This window comes from Carassius auratus, chromosome 29 (genome assembly GCF_003368295.1).
Source record: "Carassius auratus strain Wakin chromosome 29, ASM336829v1, whole genome shotgun sequence".
Lineage (NCBI taxonomy): Eukaryota > Metazoa > Chordata > Actinopteri > Cypriniformes > Cyprinidae > Carassius > Carassius auratus.
In genome coordinates this window covers 17842301-17860008 of record NC_039271.1, presented here as the reverse complement: position 1 = coordinate 17860008, position 17708 = coordinate 17842301, and the positions used below count along the sequence as shown (strand labels likewise).

The following is a 17708-nucleotide window of genomic DNA, read 5'->3' as shown; positions in this document are numbered from 1 at the left end:
GGCACCTTCTGGCCCCTCGTCCTGATATTTGGAACCTAGATGTGTGGGTTCTGGATGGGCCACAGAAGGTTTATGTACTTTGCCATCTCGGGTGGTGGCTACCATCACTTTGGCTAGAGCTTTGTCTACCAGACACGCCTATGCTTTGAAGAGGAACCTCTTTGTCACTTGTCACTTTGTCACTCTTTGTTCTTCATGTTGTGAAGACCCTTGGAGATGCCCGATTGGGTCAGTGCTTTCCTTTCTTCAGAAAGGGTTGGAACGAAGGCTGTCTCCTTCCACCCTGAAGGTCTACGTGGCCGCCATTTTGGCTCACCATGAACATGTTGATGGTAAGTCTCTTGGGAAGCATGATCTGGTGATCAGGTTCCTGAGAGGGGCCAGAAGGCTCAATGTGTCTCACCCTCATCAAGTTCCCTCATTTGACCTTACAGTGGTTCTATCTGCACTGCAGAGGGCTCCCTTTGTTTGTTACAGAGACCAGCAGAAGGTAAATGCTGTCTCCAAGCAGAGGTTATCCCACTGGATAATGGATGCTATTGTCCTGTAGAACCAATAGCATCAAACTATGCTATCTTGCCGATCAAATGGCTATTGATTTTGTCAGGTTGTCATTAACTCAATTTAACTACAAGTGGTAAGAGCTGCACACTATGAAAAGCCTCTTATCGTAGGAGTCTTATTTTGCAGTTTAATAATCACACAAGGCCATATCACTTTGATTTTGCAGGTCTTAAACATAAAACCATGAATCCTGGGGCATAAACATCAGAAGGCCCTCTAAACCCACACAAAATATATTGCTTTCCTGCAATTATTTAGTGCTTCATAGGATTTGCGTCCCTGTAAAGTGTGATATTAATAACAGTGGATGACAAAAGGCCCCTGTTATTAAGTCCTTGGTGTATGGGGCTCTCCATAGCATAGATGGAACCCCAGGGCATGTGCCATAAATTGCAACATTTTTAGTAATAATATGGGACAGATAATTGTGGTCTGTAGTTTTTATGATAAATTTGAGTGTGATGAAAGATCATATTTCCCTTCTTCTGGATAAAAGTACCAGTTGCCAGTTGCAACAAAAATCTTAAAGGGATAGTTCAAGAAGAAAAAAAGTAATTTATAAAAAAAATACATTAAAACAATAATTTACTCATCATCATTTACTCATACATAGTTTTTAGGATGAATTTGAGGTTGTTAAAAGCATCATCAAATTTTTCAAAGTACCTTCCAGATGGAATGAAACAAAAAGGACTTCATACTACAGGGTGGCTGATATTTGGGGTTCCTGGGAATTTGGGGCCCTAAGGCATGTGCCACAAATTGCAATGTTCTCAAAACTTTAAATGGATAATTCACACACAAAAAAAACCTTTGTTTCTACCTTTCATCCTCAAACCAGGATCCTGCTCCAGATTAATAAACAGGTGCTGCTATCCAAGAAATTGGTTGGTACTTGGAGCCCTGGGAATTTGGGGCCTTAGGGAGTGTGCCACAAATTGCAACATTTTCATAAACATATAGGTCAGATAACTGTGCTGAGAAGTTTTAGTATAAGTTTGCGGCTGTTAAAACGGCATGATACAGCTTTAAAAATTATGTGTAATTTACATGTCAAAAAATAATTACAAAATGACACTAGAACTCTGTTGTATGGATGCGCAAGGAATTACATGCTAGATGGTGCTTATATAGGGCTGATAAAATTTTCTCCCAAAAGCCAAAGTCTCATGATAAATATTTTTATTTTATTTTATTTTATTATTTTATTTTTTATTATTATTTTTTTACAGGCTGGCAAAAGTGTAGTTATACTTAAGATCATACATATTGTGGGTGGATAGGGGATTGTAAAAAAATAAAAACATATTTGTCTCCGCAAGCACTTGAGCTGATTCTATGACAGTGCGGGGGCAGGAGCAGCAGGGAGTCACATATAGGCAGAAGCACACACACACACACACACACACACACACACACAGACAAGCAAGCACACACCTCAGAACTACAGGAGCACAAATTCATCCCCTACATGCTTACTAATTCCTGCACTGTGTCGCAGTAGTAAAGCCAGCAGTAGTTGGTGCAGTATGCACAATTCCTATCTATCAGAGGTGAATTACAGTCTCTGCTGTGATCTGAGGAAACAGAGACAATTCTGGATACTTTACCTGTTTTAAACCTCTAAACAGTTTGTGTATCTCTTCAAAGTTAATATGCTCTGCTGTGATTCCCAGGAAATGAGTCCCTAATTCCCTTGAATAAGTATCAAGAGTTTTGGATATATTGGCAAACATTTTGTTGGCAACAATATTATGGAGGTATATCAGTAGCTTAATTCGAGAGGTTGAAAATCTGAATGTGAGAATGTGTCATATTAACAATTGCATTTGTAAGTTAAAATTTACACTCACAGCTGATGTGAAAAGCTGAACTTTTCAATTTGCACATACAGTCAATGATCAAAAAACCCGTGTTTTGAATTGGAAATTGTAGATTAATAGTTACAAATGTGTAGAATGCAACCCGATCTCACGGCAATTCATACATTTTTCACAAAGTGGCTTATTCGTACGAATTCGTACGACCACACTCGTACAAATTCATACGATTGTTGCCAAATCGTTCGTATTTTACGAGCTGCACAATTCGTATGAATTTGTACGAATGACCTACACCTAACCCCGCCCCTAAACCTAACCGTCACTGGGTTCGTATAAAATCGTACGAGTGAGGTCGTACAAATTCGTACAAATAAGCCATCTCGTAAAATACGTACGAATTGGTCGTGAGATATCGTTGGCAGAATGACATTCACACAAAGAAAATGACATACACAGATGTTTATATTTGCATAATGTCAAATCGGCACTTCTCAGATCTGGCAGTAGAAGTTCAAAACATAACTCTAACTTTTGCTACTCCTTTTGCGGTATTCCTGTTGCAAAACTCACTTGTGCACTTGTGCAGATGTGAGAGAGCAGAGCCGGGGGCAGGGCTTTGGTGCGAATGAAGACATTGGTAGATGCCTGACCAATGAACAACGCCAGATATTGCGACTTGCCAAGAAAGAAGTTTGTGTTTTATGCATATGAATCAGTAATTTGTTAAACATTGCAAACTATTTTCACTGAATATCCTTAGCTTTTACAGGATTTTAAGATGCTAGATTCATCTCGTCATTCAGTTATTATCTGATGACAAATAATGCAACATATTTCAAATGTATATCCATATTGCATATTGCAGAGTAAGTAACGAGAACAGCTGAGAAACAGTTGAGATATGCTTTGATCTCACTGCCTCCCGGTCATATGGTTCATGGCGCTATCAATAGTACTAAACAAATCGAACTGCCAATATATTTGAATGGGATAAATCGGGACAGACAGCAGTTTCACTATATTTGCAGCAATTTCTAATAATTATTAACACATAGCCTAATGTGCATTGATTGTGCATGGATAACTACAAACCCGATTCCAAAAACATTGGGACACTGTACAAATTGTGAGTAAAAAAGGAATGGAATAATTTACAAATCTCATATTTAGATTTTATTCACAATAGAATATAGATAACATATCAAATGTTGAAATTGAGACATTTTGAATTGTCATGCCAAATATTGGATTTCATGAGAGCTATACATTCCAAAAAAAGTTAGGACAGATAGCAATAAGAGACCGGACAAGTTAAATGTACATATAAGGAAGAGCTGGAGGACCAATTTGCAACTTATTAGGTCAATTGGCAGCATGAATGGGTACAAAAAGAGCCTCTCAGAGTGGCAGTGTCTCTCAGAAGTCAAGATGGGCAGAGGATCACCAATTCCCCAAATGCTGCGGCAAAGAATAGTGGAGCAATATCAGAAAGGAGCTTCTTAGAGAAAAATTGCAAAGAGTTTGAAGTTATCATCATCTACAGTGCATAATATCATCCAAAGATTCAGAGAATCTGGAACAATCTTTGTGCGAAAGGGTCAAGGCCAGAAAACCATACTGGATGCCCGTGATCTTCGGGCCTTTAGACGGCACTGCATCACATACAGGAATGCTACTGTAATGGAAATCACAACATGGGCTCAGGAATACTTCTAGAAAACATGGTCTGTGAACACAATCCACCGTGCCATCCGCCATTGCTGGCTAAAACTCTATAGGTCAAAAAAGAAGCCATATCGAAACATGATCCAGAAGCGCAGGCATTTTCTCTGGCCCAAGGCTCATTTAAAATGGACTGTGGCAAAGTGGAAAACTGTTCTGTGGTCAGATTAATTAAAATTTGAAGTTCTTTTTGGAAAACTGGGACGCCATGTCATCCGGACTAAAGAGGACAAGGAGAACCCACGTTGTTATCAGCGCTCAATTCAGAAGCATGCATCTCTGATGAGTGCCTGTGGCATGGGCAGCTTACACATCTAGAAAGGCACCATCAATGCTGAAAGGTACATCCAAGTTCTAGAACAACATATGCTCCCATCCAGACGTTGCCTCTTTCAGGGAAGACCTTGCATTTTCCAACATGACAATGCCAGACCACATACTGCATTAATTACAACATCATGGCTGTGTAGAAGAAGGATCCGGGTACTGAAATGACCAGCCTGCAGGCCAGATCTTTCTCCCAAAGAAAACATTTGGCGCATCATAAAGAGGAAGATGTGACAAAGAAGACCTAAGACAGTTGAGCAACTAGAAGCCTGTATTTGACAAGAATTGGACAACATTCCTATTCCTAAACTTGAGCAACTTGAGCAACGTTTGCAGACTGTTATAAAAAGAAGAGGGGATGCCACACAGTGGTAAACATGGCCATGTCCCAACTTTTTTTTAAATGTGTTGATGCCTTGAAATTTAAAATCAACTTATTTTTCCCTTAAAATTATACATTTTCTCAGTTTAAACATTTGAATTGTTATCTATGTTGTATACTGAATAAAATAAACTTCCATGTCATTGCATTCTGTTTTTATTCACAATTTGTACAGTGTCCCAACTTTTTTGGAATTGGGTTTGTACACTGACGTTGTTTTACAATAGCATTTTATTCTGGGAAATGAAACAGCATTACAGGTGCTTCTCAATGAATTAGAATGTCTTGGAGAAGTTCATTTATTTCACTAATTCAACTCAAATTGTGAAACATGTGTGTTAAATAAATTCAATGCATACAAACTGAAGTAGCTTAAGTCTTTGGTTGTTTTCATTGTGATGATTTAGGCTAACATTTAACAAAATCCCATCAAATCACAATCTCAACAAATTAGAATACTTCATAAGACCAATACATTTTTTTTTACTTAATTTACTGTACATGTACTCAATAACAGGGGATAGGGGATGGTTTTGCTTTAATTACTGCCTCGATTCGGCATGGCATGGAGGTGATCAGTTTGTGGCACTGCTGAGGTGGTATGGAAGCCCAGGTTTCTTTGACAGTGGCCTTCAGCTCATCTGCATTGTTTGGTCTCTTGTTTCGTATTTTCCCTCTGGACAACCCCCTATAGATTCTCTATGGGCTTCAGGTCTGGTGAGTTTGCTGGCCAGTCAAGCACACCAACACCATGGTCATTTAACTAACTTTTGGTGCTTTTGGCAGTGTGGGCAGGTGCCAAATCCTGCTGGAAACTGAAATAAGAATATTTAAAAAGCTGGTCAGCAGAAGGAAGCATGAAGTGCTCCAAGATTTCTTGGTAAATGGGTGCACTGACTTTGGTTTCCAAAAAACATAATAGACAGACACCAGCAGATGATATTGGAGCCCAAATCATCTTTGTTTTTGTTTTTCTCCACACTTTTTCCTTCCACTCAACTCTCTGTTAACATGCTTGGATACAACCAGCCAGCTTCTTTGGCACATGAATGTTTGTGGCTCCTTGTGATGGGTGTCAATGATTGTCTTCTCGATAACTGTCAGATCAGCTGTCTTCCCTAGGAGTGTGTAGCCTAGTGAACCAAACTGAGAGACCATTTTGAAGGCTCAGGAAACCTTTGCAGGTGTTTTGAATTAAATAGTTGATAAGCATGTCACCATTTTCTAATTTGTTGAGAGTGAATTGGTGTTTTTTTTTTAAAGCTGCGGTAGGTAACTTTTGACGCTCTAGCGGTTAATAAACAGAACTGCTTGCGTCTTGCGGAAGAACATCATAGCCGGAACTACTTCTCTCTGTTTATGTCTATGAAGAATCACAAAGCTACTGGGTTACTCCGCCGCGGTATCCCCGAAGCAATCTAAAATAGTCTGAATATAAACACTTATTATAGGTGCACCCTAGTGATTCAGGACAAGCCAAAAACACGGTTTGGAAAATGGAAAATGCTTTTTATATAAATTTTTCTACATTTTGAACACAAACAAAGTCACGGACCACAGCTCTGATTTGTTGTTTTTTACCGGGAGCGGATGACTTTCAGCAAATGGCAATAGGACCACTGGGAGGAGCCAGAGGAGCTTTATTTTGTCACAGATTATCTGTCTCATATTCTACTGTCAGGACATAATGACAGGTTTAACAAATATGTAAAAAATATATTTTTACAAAAGTTACCTACTGCAGCTTTAAATGTGTTAAATGTTAAATGTGAGCCAAATCATCACAATTAAAAGAACCAGAGACTTAAACTACTTCAATCTGTGTGCATTAAATTTATTTAATACCAGAGTTTCACAATTTGAGTTGAATTACTGAAATGAAATTAACTTTTTTTCACGACATTCTAATTCATTGAGAAGCAACTGTATGTTTTCATACTCTTTGGCAGTCAAATGTGATCAAACACCTTAATTGTGACTTTTAACCAATAAAATAGCTGTACTACATTTTAGCTCAGTCTTGTTTAGTTAATTTGAAGAGATTATGCTACTAAATAATATTCGCAATAATTGTGATCCATGAATTACCATTTAAAAATATAACATTTTCTAATATGCTTATTATTTATATTATAATTAGTGTAGTATTTAAGGTTAAAAAAATTATATTTTTTTTATTCCAGTGCAAAGAGGCACGCTAGAGGCATTTTGTGGCCAGAAAGATAATATTCATATGTAATACAATTGTTTAACCACTAGATGGTCTTATTGATGTTTAATAAATACACGTATTTAGCTCTACTCTAGTTTAACTGCTTTTTTTAGGTTTTGCTGTTTAATGTAAATTTAGACATTATCAAACACTTGATTTTTATAAGCTTTTTTAATGTTGCATTTAAAAAGTTTCATTGCTGACAAGCAAATTAGGAATTTATCCCAATGAAGTTTAAATTATTTTTACAATATGTAAAAATAATAAAAACAACAGAGTTATGTTGCAACTGTGGTACAGCGAGATGCAGTGGCATATACATATGAAATATGTTGCATTATTTTTCTACCAGAAAATACCTGAATGACAATATGAACCTAGTGTCTTAAAATCTTAAAAAGCTAAGGATATTCAGTGAAAATAGTTTGGAGTGTTTTACAAACAATTGATAGACATAAAACACAAATTTCTTTCTTTACAAGTCGAGATGACTGGCATTGTACATTGGTCAGTCATTATCCATTAAAAGGTCTTAATTTGCACCGAAGCCCCGGCCCTGGCTCTGCTCTCTCACATCTGCATATACAAGTGCACAATTGAGTTTTGCAACAGGAATACCGCAAAAGGAGTAGCAAAAATCAGAGCGCTAGGTTTTGAACTTGTACTGCCAGATCTGAGAGGTTGTAAGTGCCGATTTGACTTTTAGCAATGAAACTGAAAACCAAATATGTCGTAAAAATTTGTGTATGTCATTTTCTTTGTGTGAATTTCATTCTACTTATTTGTAACTACCGTATTTTTCGGACTATAAGTCACATCTGAGTATAAGTCGCATCAGTTTAGAACCAAGAACCAAGAGAAAATATTACCATCTACAGCCACGAGAGGGCGCTCTATGCTGCTCAGTGCTCCTATAGCATACACTGAAATCATAGAGCGCCCTCTCGCGGCTGTAGACAGCAATATTTTCTCTTGGTTCATTTCTTTTGGTTCATGTCAAATTAATTTAGATAAATAAGTCACACCTGACTATAAGTCACAGGACCAGCCAAACTATGAAAAAAAGTGTGACTTATAGTCCGGAAAATACAGTATTAATCTACAACTTTTAATTAAAAATGTGGGTGTTCTGATCATTGTCTGTGTGTGCAAATTAAAAGATTCAGCTTTTCACATCAGGGCTGTGAGTGTTAATTTTAACTTACAAATACGAATACTAATATGACAAGTTCTCAGATTCAGGTTTTTTTAACCTCTCGATGTAAGCTACTGATATACTTCCATATAATATCGACAGAGCGACAGAGTATCAGAGAATTTGTCATTCAACTTGAACTGAAATTTGACTGGGATCACTAAAATTCTCTGTACCCTACAATAAATCACACATTAATATTATAGAACTGTTTTGTATTAGCCATGTTACCTTGTAAATATAAAACATGAATTACCATATTTTCCCAAGACAGACATGAAATTTTGAGCTGTTGCAGATAATAACATTTGGGAAGTGTGAATGCAGTGGGGAAATGAATAAGAAATGAGAGGTGTAGAAGAGAAGAACATTTTGACACTTTGCTAAACCAACTGAGAACCAAGAAGGTCAACATGACTAAAAAATTACACTGAAGTTGATGACAGAAAAAAATAGGAAAGGAGAGAGAGAGAGAGAGAGAGAGAGAGAGAGACAGAAAGAGAACATCTAAGTTCAACTGAAGCTTCAACACATATAAATACTCAAAACTTCACTTACTTTTACTGCCATTGTAAACACACATTCACACACCTTGTATATAACATTGTGTGTGTTTGTGGATGTTTAGTTTGTCGTTGTCTAGTTTACACAATTACGTATTCTGTATTTCCAGCAGCCCCATGACTCTCTGCCCCGTATACCTGTTTTTTACCTCTCTCCCCCTCAGTCACACATTCTTTTCTCTCATTCTGTCCTCAAGAAAACAATGTGGCTGTATTTGATAAAAAGGCAAAAAATAAATAAGAAATAAATAAAAAAATAAATAAAAAAGGCAATATTATTAACCAGTTGCTCCCACTCCCCCCAAAAAATAAAAAATAAAATACACAATGAGGATTCCGTGTCTGTAGAACTGTCTGTTTTTGTACCCTAGCTTTGCCATCTGCTGAGAGGAAGCTTTATTTCAACATCTATTATTCACAGCTTCCATTTCTTTGGAACTTTGATGAAATGGATTCAACTTAGAGGATTATTCTTCAGTCCACTGGACTGACTCTAAGTGCCGAGGAATTGTGAAATATGGAGCATAGTTTCTCTTTAGATGTGAAGTTTGTCATTGCTGCACCCTTAGCGACATCAAACAGACCTATGCCATTGGTTGACCAAACAGGTTATTTTATTCTGAGCTGGCATTGATTGAGCTATATTGCTTTGTCGGAGTGTTTAAGATGCTCAAACAAATAGAGCAGTGTTTTGAGGCCAACTAACTGGCCAGCCCTAGTTGTTGTCTATCATCTAATTGAAGAAATTGAGAAACCTTGGTGTAATCTATTGTCATAATTCTTCATCTTCTAATATGTAACTTATATGAAGAATTATCCATTGCTGAGCTTAAACAAGTGTTTTTTCTTTCTTGTATTTAGAGGATGAATGGATTAGCAGTATTTTCTCCCTAAACAACATCACCATTTTTTGCTTTTATTCCTCCAGTCTTTTCCCCCCTTGAGGATATACTGTGTTCGTGTTTCATGCTGCATATGCTGGCTGTAATGTTCTGATTTCGTGCTCACTGACTCCTGTCTTATCGCCTTAGCCATTTCTGGAAAGAGTTGATTTTAATCGCCACATTCAGTCCCGCCGGCGAGGCTACAAATGCATGTTGAAATAAGATACCACAAACCATGTTCAACATGGGAGTATTGTGAATCTTTTTTTCCCAGTATTGTGAAATTAATTCCCGGATACAAGCTTTTAACCCCATGTCGTGTTAGAATATTCTGTTAGTGGGAGGTTTTATTTTAGGTGTCCCTATACACATGTCCTGATTTTGCGGAGTTAGATGTGTTCCTAGATTAACATACTTTGTTGACCCTGGAAAAACATTTTATTCCAAAAATTTAGCCTTTAGACCATATCCCTATGCCTAAACCTAACCTTAACCTCCATAAAATCACAGCTGTGACAGACGTTGTAAGCCTAAACTTCACAAAAACTATAAATTGTTTCTTCAAGTCTGATTGGTTAATCACAGGGTTGATAAAGATGTTGATCAAGGAACATGTCGTACTTGGTAAAATCAGGTTCTGCGTCCCTATACTGTATATTCACTGGTTTCCACCAGAGAAGCAATAAAAAATTTAAAATTTTAAAATGGTGACAACTCAGTTTTGTTTTGCTGGAGAAAGCGCAGAGATCTGCTTAAAAACCTCATGAGCTCCCTTGCTATCTATAGTACGGCATACTACATACACAGCTAGCTTTGAGGCTGTATCTAAACCCCAATGGAACCTCATAAGCAACTCATTTCAGACATTCTACTTTGCAGCAACTTTGGCCATAACATAAATATCACACCTCAATTGAAGAACAAAAATGGGAAATATTCTGGCATCTTTAGTTTGCTGTTAGCATGATTCTATGCTAACAACACAGTCCTCTAACAAGATAAAATAAATGCAATGATATTGGTTAGAAACCACTGATATTGGTTAGAAAGTTAATTAGTTTATTCGTTTCTTAGTTAATTATTATTATTATTGTTATTTGTGTACAAAATTACATAGGATAAGTAGATTTATTTTCGAAATTTTTCTGATAATTTGTATTAATTTTATCCAATGCAGTTTTGCCTTAGATTTTGGTCAAAGAGGATCTTACCTTTGGGAGCAGCCAAATGAGTGGGTTCCTGATGCCTTACAATGTAGCTAGGCACCTAACTACATTTTGGAGTTGCCATTCTTCTTTGTCCACTAATTCATACTAAATTCCTAAAATATCCCCTTCCCTCAAAATCTCTATTCCATCCTCACTTGATGTTTTTGGGGAAAAAAATTGCTTAAAAAACATTGAATCCGATTCCATTTACAATCAGCAGCTTTTTTGCTTTGTCGCCCCCATTGGCGTGTTATCTGGCTGGAAAGATAATTGAGTTTCGCTGCTTCATGCATACATTTATGCCAGCAGAGCCTTCTAAAAGCCTGTCTGTGTACAGAACTCTAACTATGACCTGTCCCGGTCCACTAGCACTCTGTGATATTAGACTGCGCTAAGACAAATACATGCCTTGAGTGCTCCTAATGCCTCTCAGTGCCTCTCACATACACAATCATACTCTTTCGCACTAAAAGAAAGAAGAGTGTGTACAGGGCGCAAGGGACTGAAAGGGTAGAACCCAGAAGGAAAACAGGGGTGGGTATAAATGTGATCAAATGTGACATGGAGAAAGTGATGTGAGAGAGTGATCAAATGTGACATGGAGAAAGAGGGAAGTTAAAACAGGGGGATGAAAGGCGAAAGAGCTACGGTCTCTTATTAATATTAGCCCAACAAAAAGCAAAACTAAAGTCTCTACTGTCAAATCGGCACTATATATATATATATATATATATATATATATATATATATATTTTTTTTTTTTTTTTTTTTTTTTTTTTTTTTTCAGTCAATCTGGGGCTTTAGGTAGGCCACTGGTGGACTGGACAACCCTGCTTTCATTCATGGGAAAATTAGCCCATTAAATTTTGGTACAATCTGTTTTCTTTAAACCGCAAAGGAGGTTCATTGTCAAAAGCGTGACATACAACACAAATGTGGTCTTAGACATACTTTTTAAGGTATTCAAAGTAGCTACATTTACATGGAGCCTAATAATTTTTAGATATGCTAGAAATGGTGACAATGCTGGTGCGTCATGCTGAGTTCTCTAGCATCTGCAGTCAAATAACTTGGTTTTCTGACAGAACCAGACAGAGGGCTCAAAGGCTTCTAACTGTTAAGGCAAAACTGACACTAAATTGACAATAGTTTGTAGATGGGTCTCCACCACAAGCTTAGCAGAGGGTCCAACAGATTTGCATTAGTTAACCTGAACAATTCCATTGTTACAACAGGTCATATAACACCACCATAAAGAGCATGTACCACACTGATAGCTGCATGACTGTGTCTGTCATGTCTGTGTGTGACACATGTTGGGTGTTGCAAGTCACTGTGTGTCCCACCCTCCCCCTCTGGTTGTCTAGTAACTCTCGAATCCATCCTGGAATGGACAGTAGTGGCTTTTTCCCCAAGCCAATCACTTCATCTCTTTCTCTTTGCCTTGAGGGGCACAGTTGATGAGAGAAAAGGGAGGGAGAGATTGACATTGACCCACCCATAGGCCAAACCCCCCTCAGATGGAGGATAAGGTCACATTGTGCCTGGGCTGCAGGCTGACTTTTAGTTTTCTCCTCCTTTCTGCAGTGAAGAGCCACCCTCCCCTTCTCCCATTGAAACACCATCACCTGCTGCATCACCATCACCTGGGGTGACTTCCACCCGTACCATCCAGCCCGAGGTCCAGGTGGCACCTCAGGTTGCAGGGAGCATCGTGTCATCTGTCAATACAGGAGGGGCAGATGGGGGTAGAGATGGAGATGAAGCACAAGAGAGAGGGAGTGCAGAGGTGGAGAAGGAAGAGGTGAGGGTACAAGAGATTGAACAGGAGGAAGAAAAACCCGAGGCTCAACCACCGCAACCAATTCAGCAAGAGGTGAAGAAAGAGACAAAGGAGCTGGAAAAGGAAACAGCAAGTACTGGAGGCACAGGAAGGAGGCCAAGCTTGCATCACACTGCTTCACCAATCAGAGTGCAGAGGAATGGAGCATGCAGTCACTCTACAACCTCCGACTATGAACTCTCGCTCGACCTCAAAAACAAGCAGGTAGGGAGCAGGGCACTGTGGGATTGCAGTATTGAGGATGTGTGAAAGTATGCTTCAGGCTCCTGAGGATTGGCTGTTGTGCTTCCAGTGGTTGATTCTAGTGGCTGAGTGTGTTAGAATGTGTTGAAGTTGGTAAAGGCTACTGGACCTTGCTGGAATTGGATGTTTACAGGTTGATTATCCATCCGCATCTCATTCACATCCATTACTATCTCTATCAGCTTTCTAACCTATCACAAGACCAACACGGAATCTGCACTGAATTCTGTGGAATTATGGTAAAGTGTATGAAACGGAGTTGAGGAGTATTGGAGGCCATTCATTCAAGGTGTGTTCTTGCATTAATAGCACCTAATCATAGCCATAGCCTAATCATAGCCATATCAAATATCATACACCAATAAAAAAGTTATTAAAGTTTGAAAGCATTTAAACTATTTTTAACTTGGCACAGAGTTTTAGAAACCAGGTACTTATGCTTGTCTAGTGCAAGTTTGCATAAGTCAACAATGGTGGGGGGTGGTAAAACATTCTTACCTGAATGGAACTGCTGTTACAGAAGATAGGTAGCATGCTTATGCTTATATTATGTTAGCCTTATTTGGTCAAAGACTAAAACACACTGCAACAAGTTAGATGAGTCAAAACATCAATTACACATTTTATATAAATTCACTATTTTTCCCAATAATTATGTGGGCTCTGTATTTTAACACTTAGTATAGTATCACATTGTTAGCTCAGCAAATTTCTAATTTCAAACTAATTGCTAATTTCAAACTTTACTTGAGTGGAGTCTCCTTATATGTCCATTGTGCTGTCTGTGTATCCAAATTAGACACTTGTTAAGCTCCAAGATACAGCCTATGTAGGCAATAGACTGCATGTCAGCTCACTATGTTTTGGAACAGAGTTATATCTATACTGGGGCTCAATTAAGCACAGACATGTTTCTTTCAGAATTTAAGACTGAACTGAAACAGCAAAACAGCCTCATTCAGGGGCTATCAAAGGTTTGAGAGGGTTATGTTGTAGAGAAGTATATTGAGATGACAGAGATAGAGAGGCCAAAAGTGACTGCAAGGGAGATGGATGGGAGGAGAGGATGAGAAAGGGGTGTGTTGTCATGGTTACACAAATGTTCTCTTAAAATCCCCATCCTCTATTTGTCCTTTTCTTGCTGATTGTTCATATTGCAAATTACATTTCCCATCCTGCACTGTTTTTACTCAGAAATATCTCATATAATTATGTTTGAATTACAAATTGACAAGTGATTTATTCTGCTTTTAATATAAGTGCAAAATTAAATTTTATTTAAATAAAAATAGATTTCTTAAATAATAGCATTATAGATAATTTGTTAAAAAAATAATAATAATAAAAAAACTTGATTACATATAGCTGGGGACACTAATCAGAATTATCAGAATGTTAAGTCCAATTACAATGAAATAATTAAATCTTAAATTAAAATAATTATAAGGATTTCTAGTAATACATAATTAGACTGAATTTTAGAAAAGATTCTAATAATACAAACACATTTTTAATAGATGTTGGGAAGCATGCTAAAAAAACATAATTCTGTATATATATGATACACTGTGCTATGCACTGACATGTGTGTGTTTCTGTGTGTGTGTGTGTGTGTTTGTACCAGGATTTGTGCTTGAGAATATGAGTATACGCATTCACTTGAACGATTCTCTGTGTGTCTTCATTATGGCAGAAGGCAGATAAGACACTGTGGATTAGTACTAATGTATACTAGTAAACACACATGTGCAAGCATACAGACTGAACTGAAACATAAATGCATGCCATAGATCTAAATACAAAAACGTTTAGTCGAGTTCTTTATTCAGGGGTTTAGTGTTGGGGAACCGCCAGGGGCAAATTTAGCTAAATTTCAGAATGAATGAATAAAACAAACAAATAAACGACTGAAAGAATGAATGAATAAATAAATAAATAAATAAATTCTATCAAAGTAAGGTTTTTTAAAATATGAAAATATGAAGCCATTAAAATTGTTGAAGTCAAAAGCTTCTTTTAAAATCAAATTAAGTTGAATTAAATGTTTATTTATTTCTATTAAGTGAATTTAGTGCCACATTAAAAAAGTATTCAACTTGAACAGGTCAAATAGGGATGGAGTCAGAAAAACACAGCTGTGATTAATACACACTTTTATTCACACTCCACTACCAATACAGTCGTGGCCAAAAATATCAGCCCCCTTGGTAAATATGATCAAAGAAGGCTGTGAAAATTCAACTGCATTGTTAATCCTTTTGATCTTTTATTTTAAAATAAAATGCAATAATGTATTCTTTCATTGGAAAATAAGAATTTAAAATGGGGGAAATATCATTATGAAATAAATGTTTTTCTCTAATACACATTGGCCACAATTAATGCCCCCCTTTTATTAAATACTTTTTGAAACATCCATTTGCCAGTTTAACAGGTTTTAATTTTCTCCTGTAATGTCTGATGAGGTTAAAGAACACCTCACAAGAGATCAGAGACTATTCCTCCATCCAGAATCACTCCAGACCCTTTTAGATTCCCATCTCCATGTTGGTGCTTCTCCTCTTCAGTTCACTCCTCTCATTTTATATAGTGTTCAGGTCAGAGGACTGGAATGGCTATAGCAGAAGCTTGGTTTTGAGCTCAGTGACCCATTTCTGTGTTGTTTTTGAGGTTTGTGTTTGGATTATTGTACGGTTGAATGATCCAAACATGGCCCGTTATAAGATTTTTAACAGAGTCAGTCACTTATGATTTTTTATCTGTTAGTATTTGATAGAATCCATGATGCCACGTGTCTAAACAAGATGTCCAGGGCCTCCAGCAGAAATATAGGCCCAAGACATCAAAAATAAAGCTGTATATTTCATTATTTCTTTTTTCTTTTTTTTTATCTCTGTGTTCACCAAACCATCTTAGCAGTGTTTGCTGCTAAAAAGCTCATTTTTAGTTTCATCTGTCCATAGAAGCCAGTCCTATTTGAAGTTCCAGTCATGTCTGATAGCTGAATATGCTTTAGTTTGTTTTTGGACGAGCTAGGATCATTTTTCTTGTAACCCTCCCAAACAACATGTGGTGATATAGGTTCTTTTTGACAATATTTTTAAAGGTTTTCTGAACCCAAGATTCATCTTCTGCAATTCTCCAGCTGTGATCCTTGGAGAGTCTTTAGCCACTCAAACTCTCTTTCTCACCATGCATTATGACGATATAGACACACGTCCTTTTCCAGGCAGATTTGTAAAATTTTATGTTGATCGGAAATTTTTAATTATTGCCCTGATAGTGGACATTTTCACTGATCTAGCTCTTTTCTTAAAGCCGCTTCGCCAATTTGTGAAGCTCAGTTATCTTTTGCTGAACATCAGAAATATATTCTTTGGTTTTTCTCATTGTGATGGGCGATTAAGGGAATTTAGGCTTTGTTTTCCCTCCTCTTTATAGTTCTGTGAAACAGGTAGTCATGGATGGATAATTTCATGTTTATAATCACGCTGGCTCAAAATTGTGAATATGAATAGGAATATACTTCAGAGATATTTTACTCATAAGGTTTTCGAGGGGGGCCAATAATTATGTCCAACGAGTATTTGAGAAAAACCTTTATTTCATAGTGGAACCCCCCCCCCCCCCACCACATTTTAAATTCTTATTATCCAATGAAAGGATGCATTTTTTGTGATTTTTTTTTTAATAAAAGATCAAAAAGATTAACAATGCAGATTAATTTTCCTTCTTTGATCCTTTCCCCTATGTTTGTGTGCTGTTGCGTGTCCCTGTTTGTTATAAGCAAATATTGTGTATTGTGTACCCGCCTATAGGTACATACACTCTCTTTAAATAGCAAAAAAAATATATATATATATATATTGCGCCAAACATTAGACCAGGTTTGAGTTTTTGAGTTCAAAATAGCAACACGCCAACAATTCACCTGAACACACCTTTATTTTAGACCAGCAAAAACACTCTCTATAGTAAAAACACTTGCGCCGTGCCTTGCGCCGGGTTTATGATGGGGCCCTTAGAGTGCAAATCAAACACTGTTTATTCATTTTTCCATAACATTGCATATAATCTGTAGCATGTGTTGCATTAGGGTGAACTTCTTACTATAATCACCCAGAAAAACCCAGGCTAATGAAAAATGGGTATTAATGGGTCCATATCTCAGCCTACCGTTTTATAAATAGAACTAATCTGAAACCCCTCTGCAGTACTTTCTGACAGACTTTCCAAGCAGCAACATGCAGAAAAAGTTTGATGCGTTTACTTTTTTACTCTCGTCTCTGAACTGCTAATGTTTGAAAAAAAAGTGGATTAGCAAATTTAATGGATCCGATGGAATGTTTTATACCAAACACTGCAGAATCACTTTTATTTTTCTTATTTATTTCTGAAGATTAAAATAAAAAAATGCAGTCTTCAGTGGATGATTTTGGGATATGATGAATAGTATTTATTAATATTAATATCTATACATCCTTAATGATTTTATAAATCAGTAGTATGATAAAAGGCAGTGGTAAAAAAAAAGATGACTCTGAGCTGAGTTCGCAAAATAAACTTGCGATGCTTTTTACAAGATAAAATCTAATAATTACGATAATTCCCGCATCACATTAATGATTCATAATTGTCAATTGTCAAATTGCCAAGCAACGTTGCAACATCTCCAATTCCAATGAGGTGCAGTCACAGGTGTGCATATTTATCTTTACTTTCTATCCTTTAAGAACTATCCT

The 17708-nt window shown here is 37.1% G+C and overlaps 1 protein-coding gene across 1 annotated transcript in view; it reads left to right on the top strand.

The window, feature by feature from the left end:
- Positions 1-17708, top strand: part of LOC113048251 (IQ motif and SEC7 domain-containing protein 3) — a 198298-nt gene that overhangs the window by 79658 nt on the left and 100932 nt on the right. The window contains 1 exon segment of the mRNA XM_074559827.1: positions 12468-12927. Coding sequence (XP_074415928.1) covers positions 12468-12927 — 460 coding nt within the window.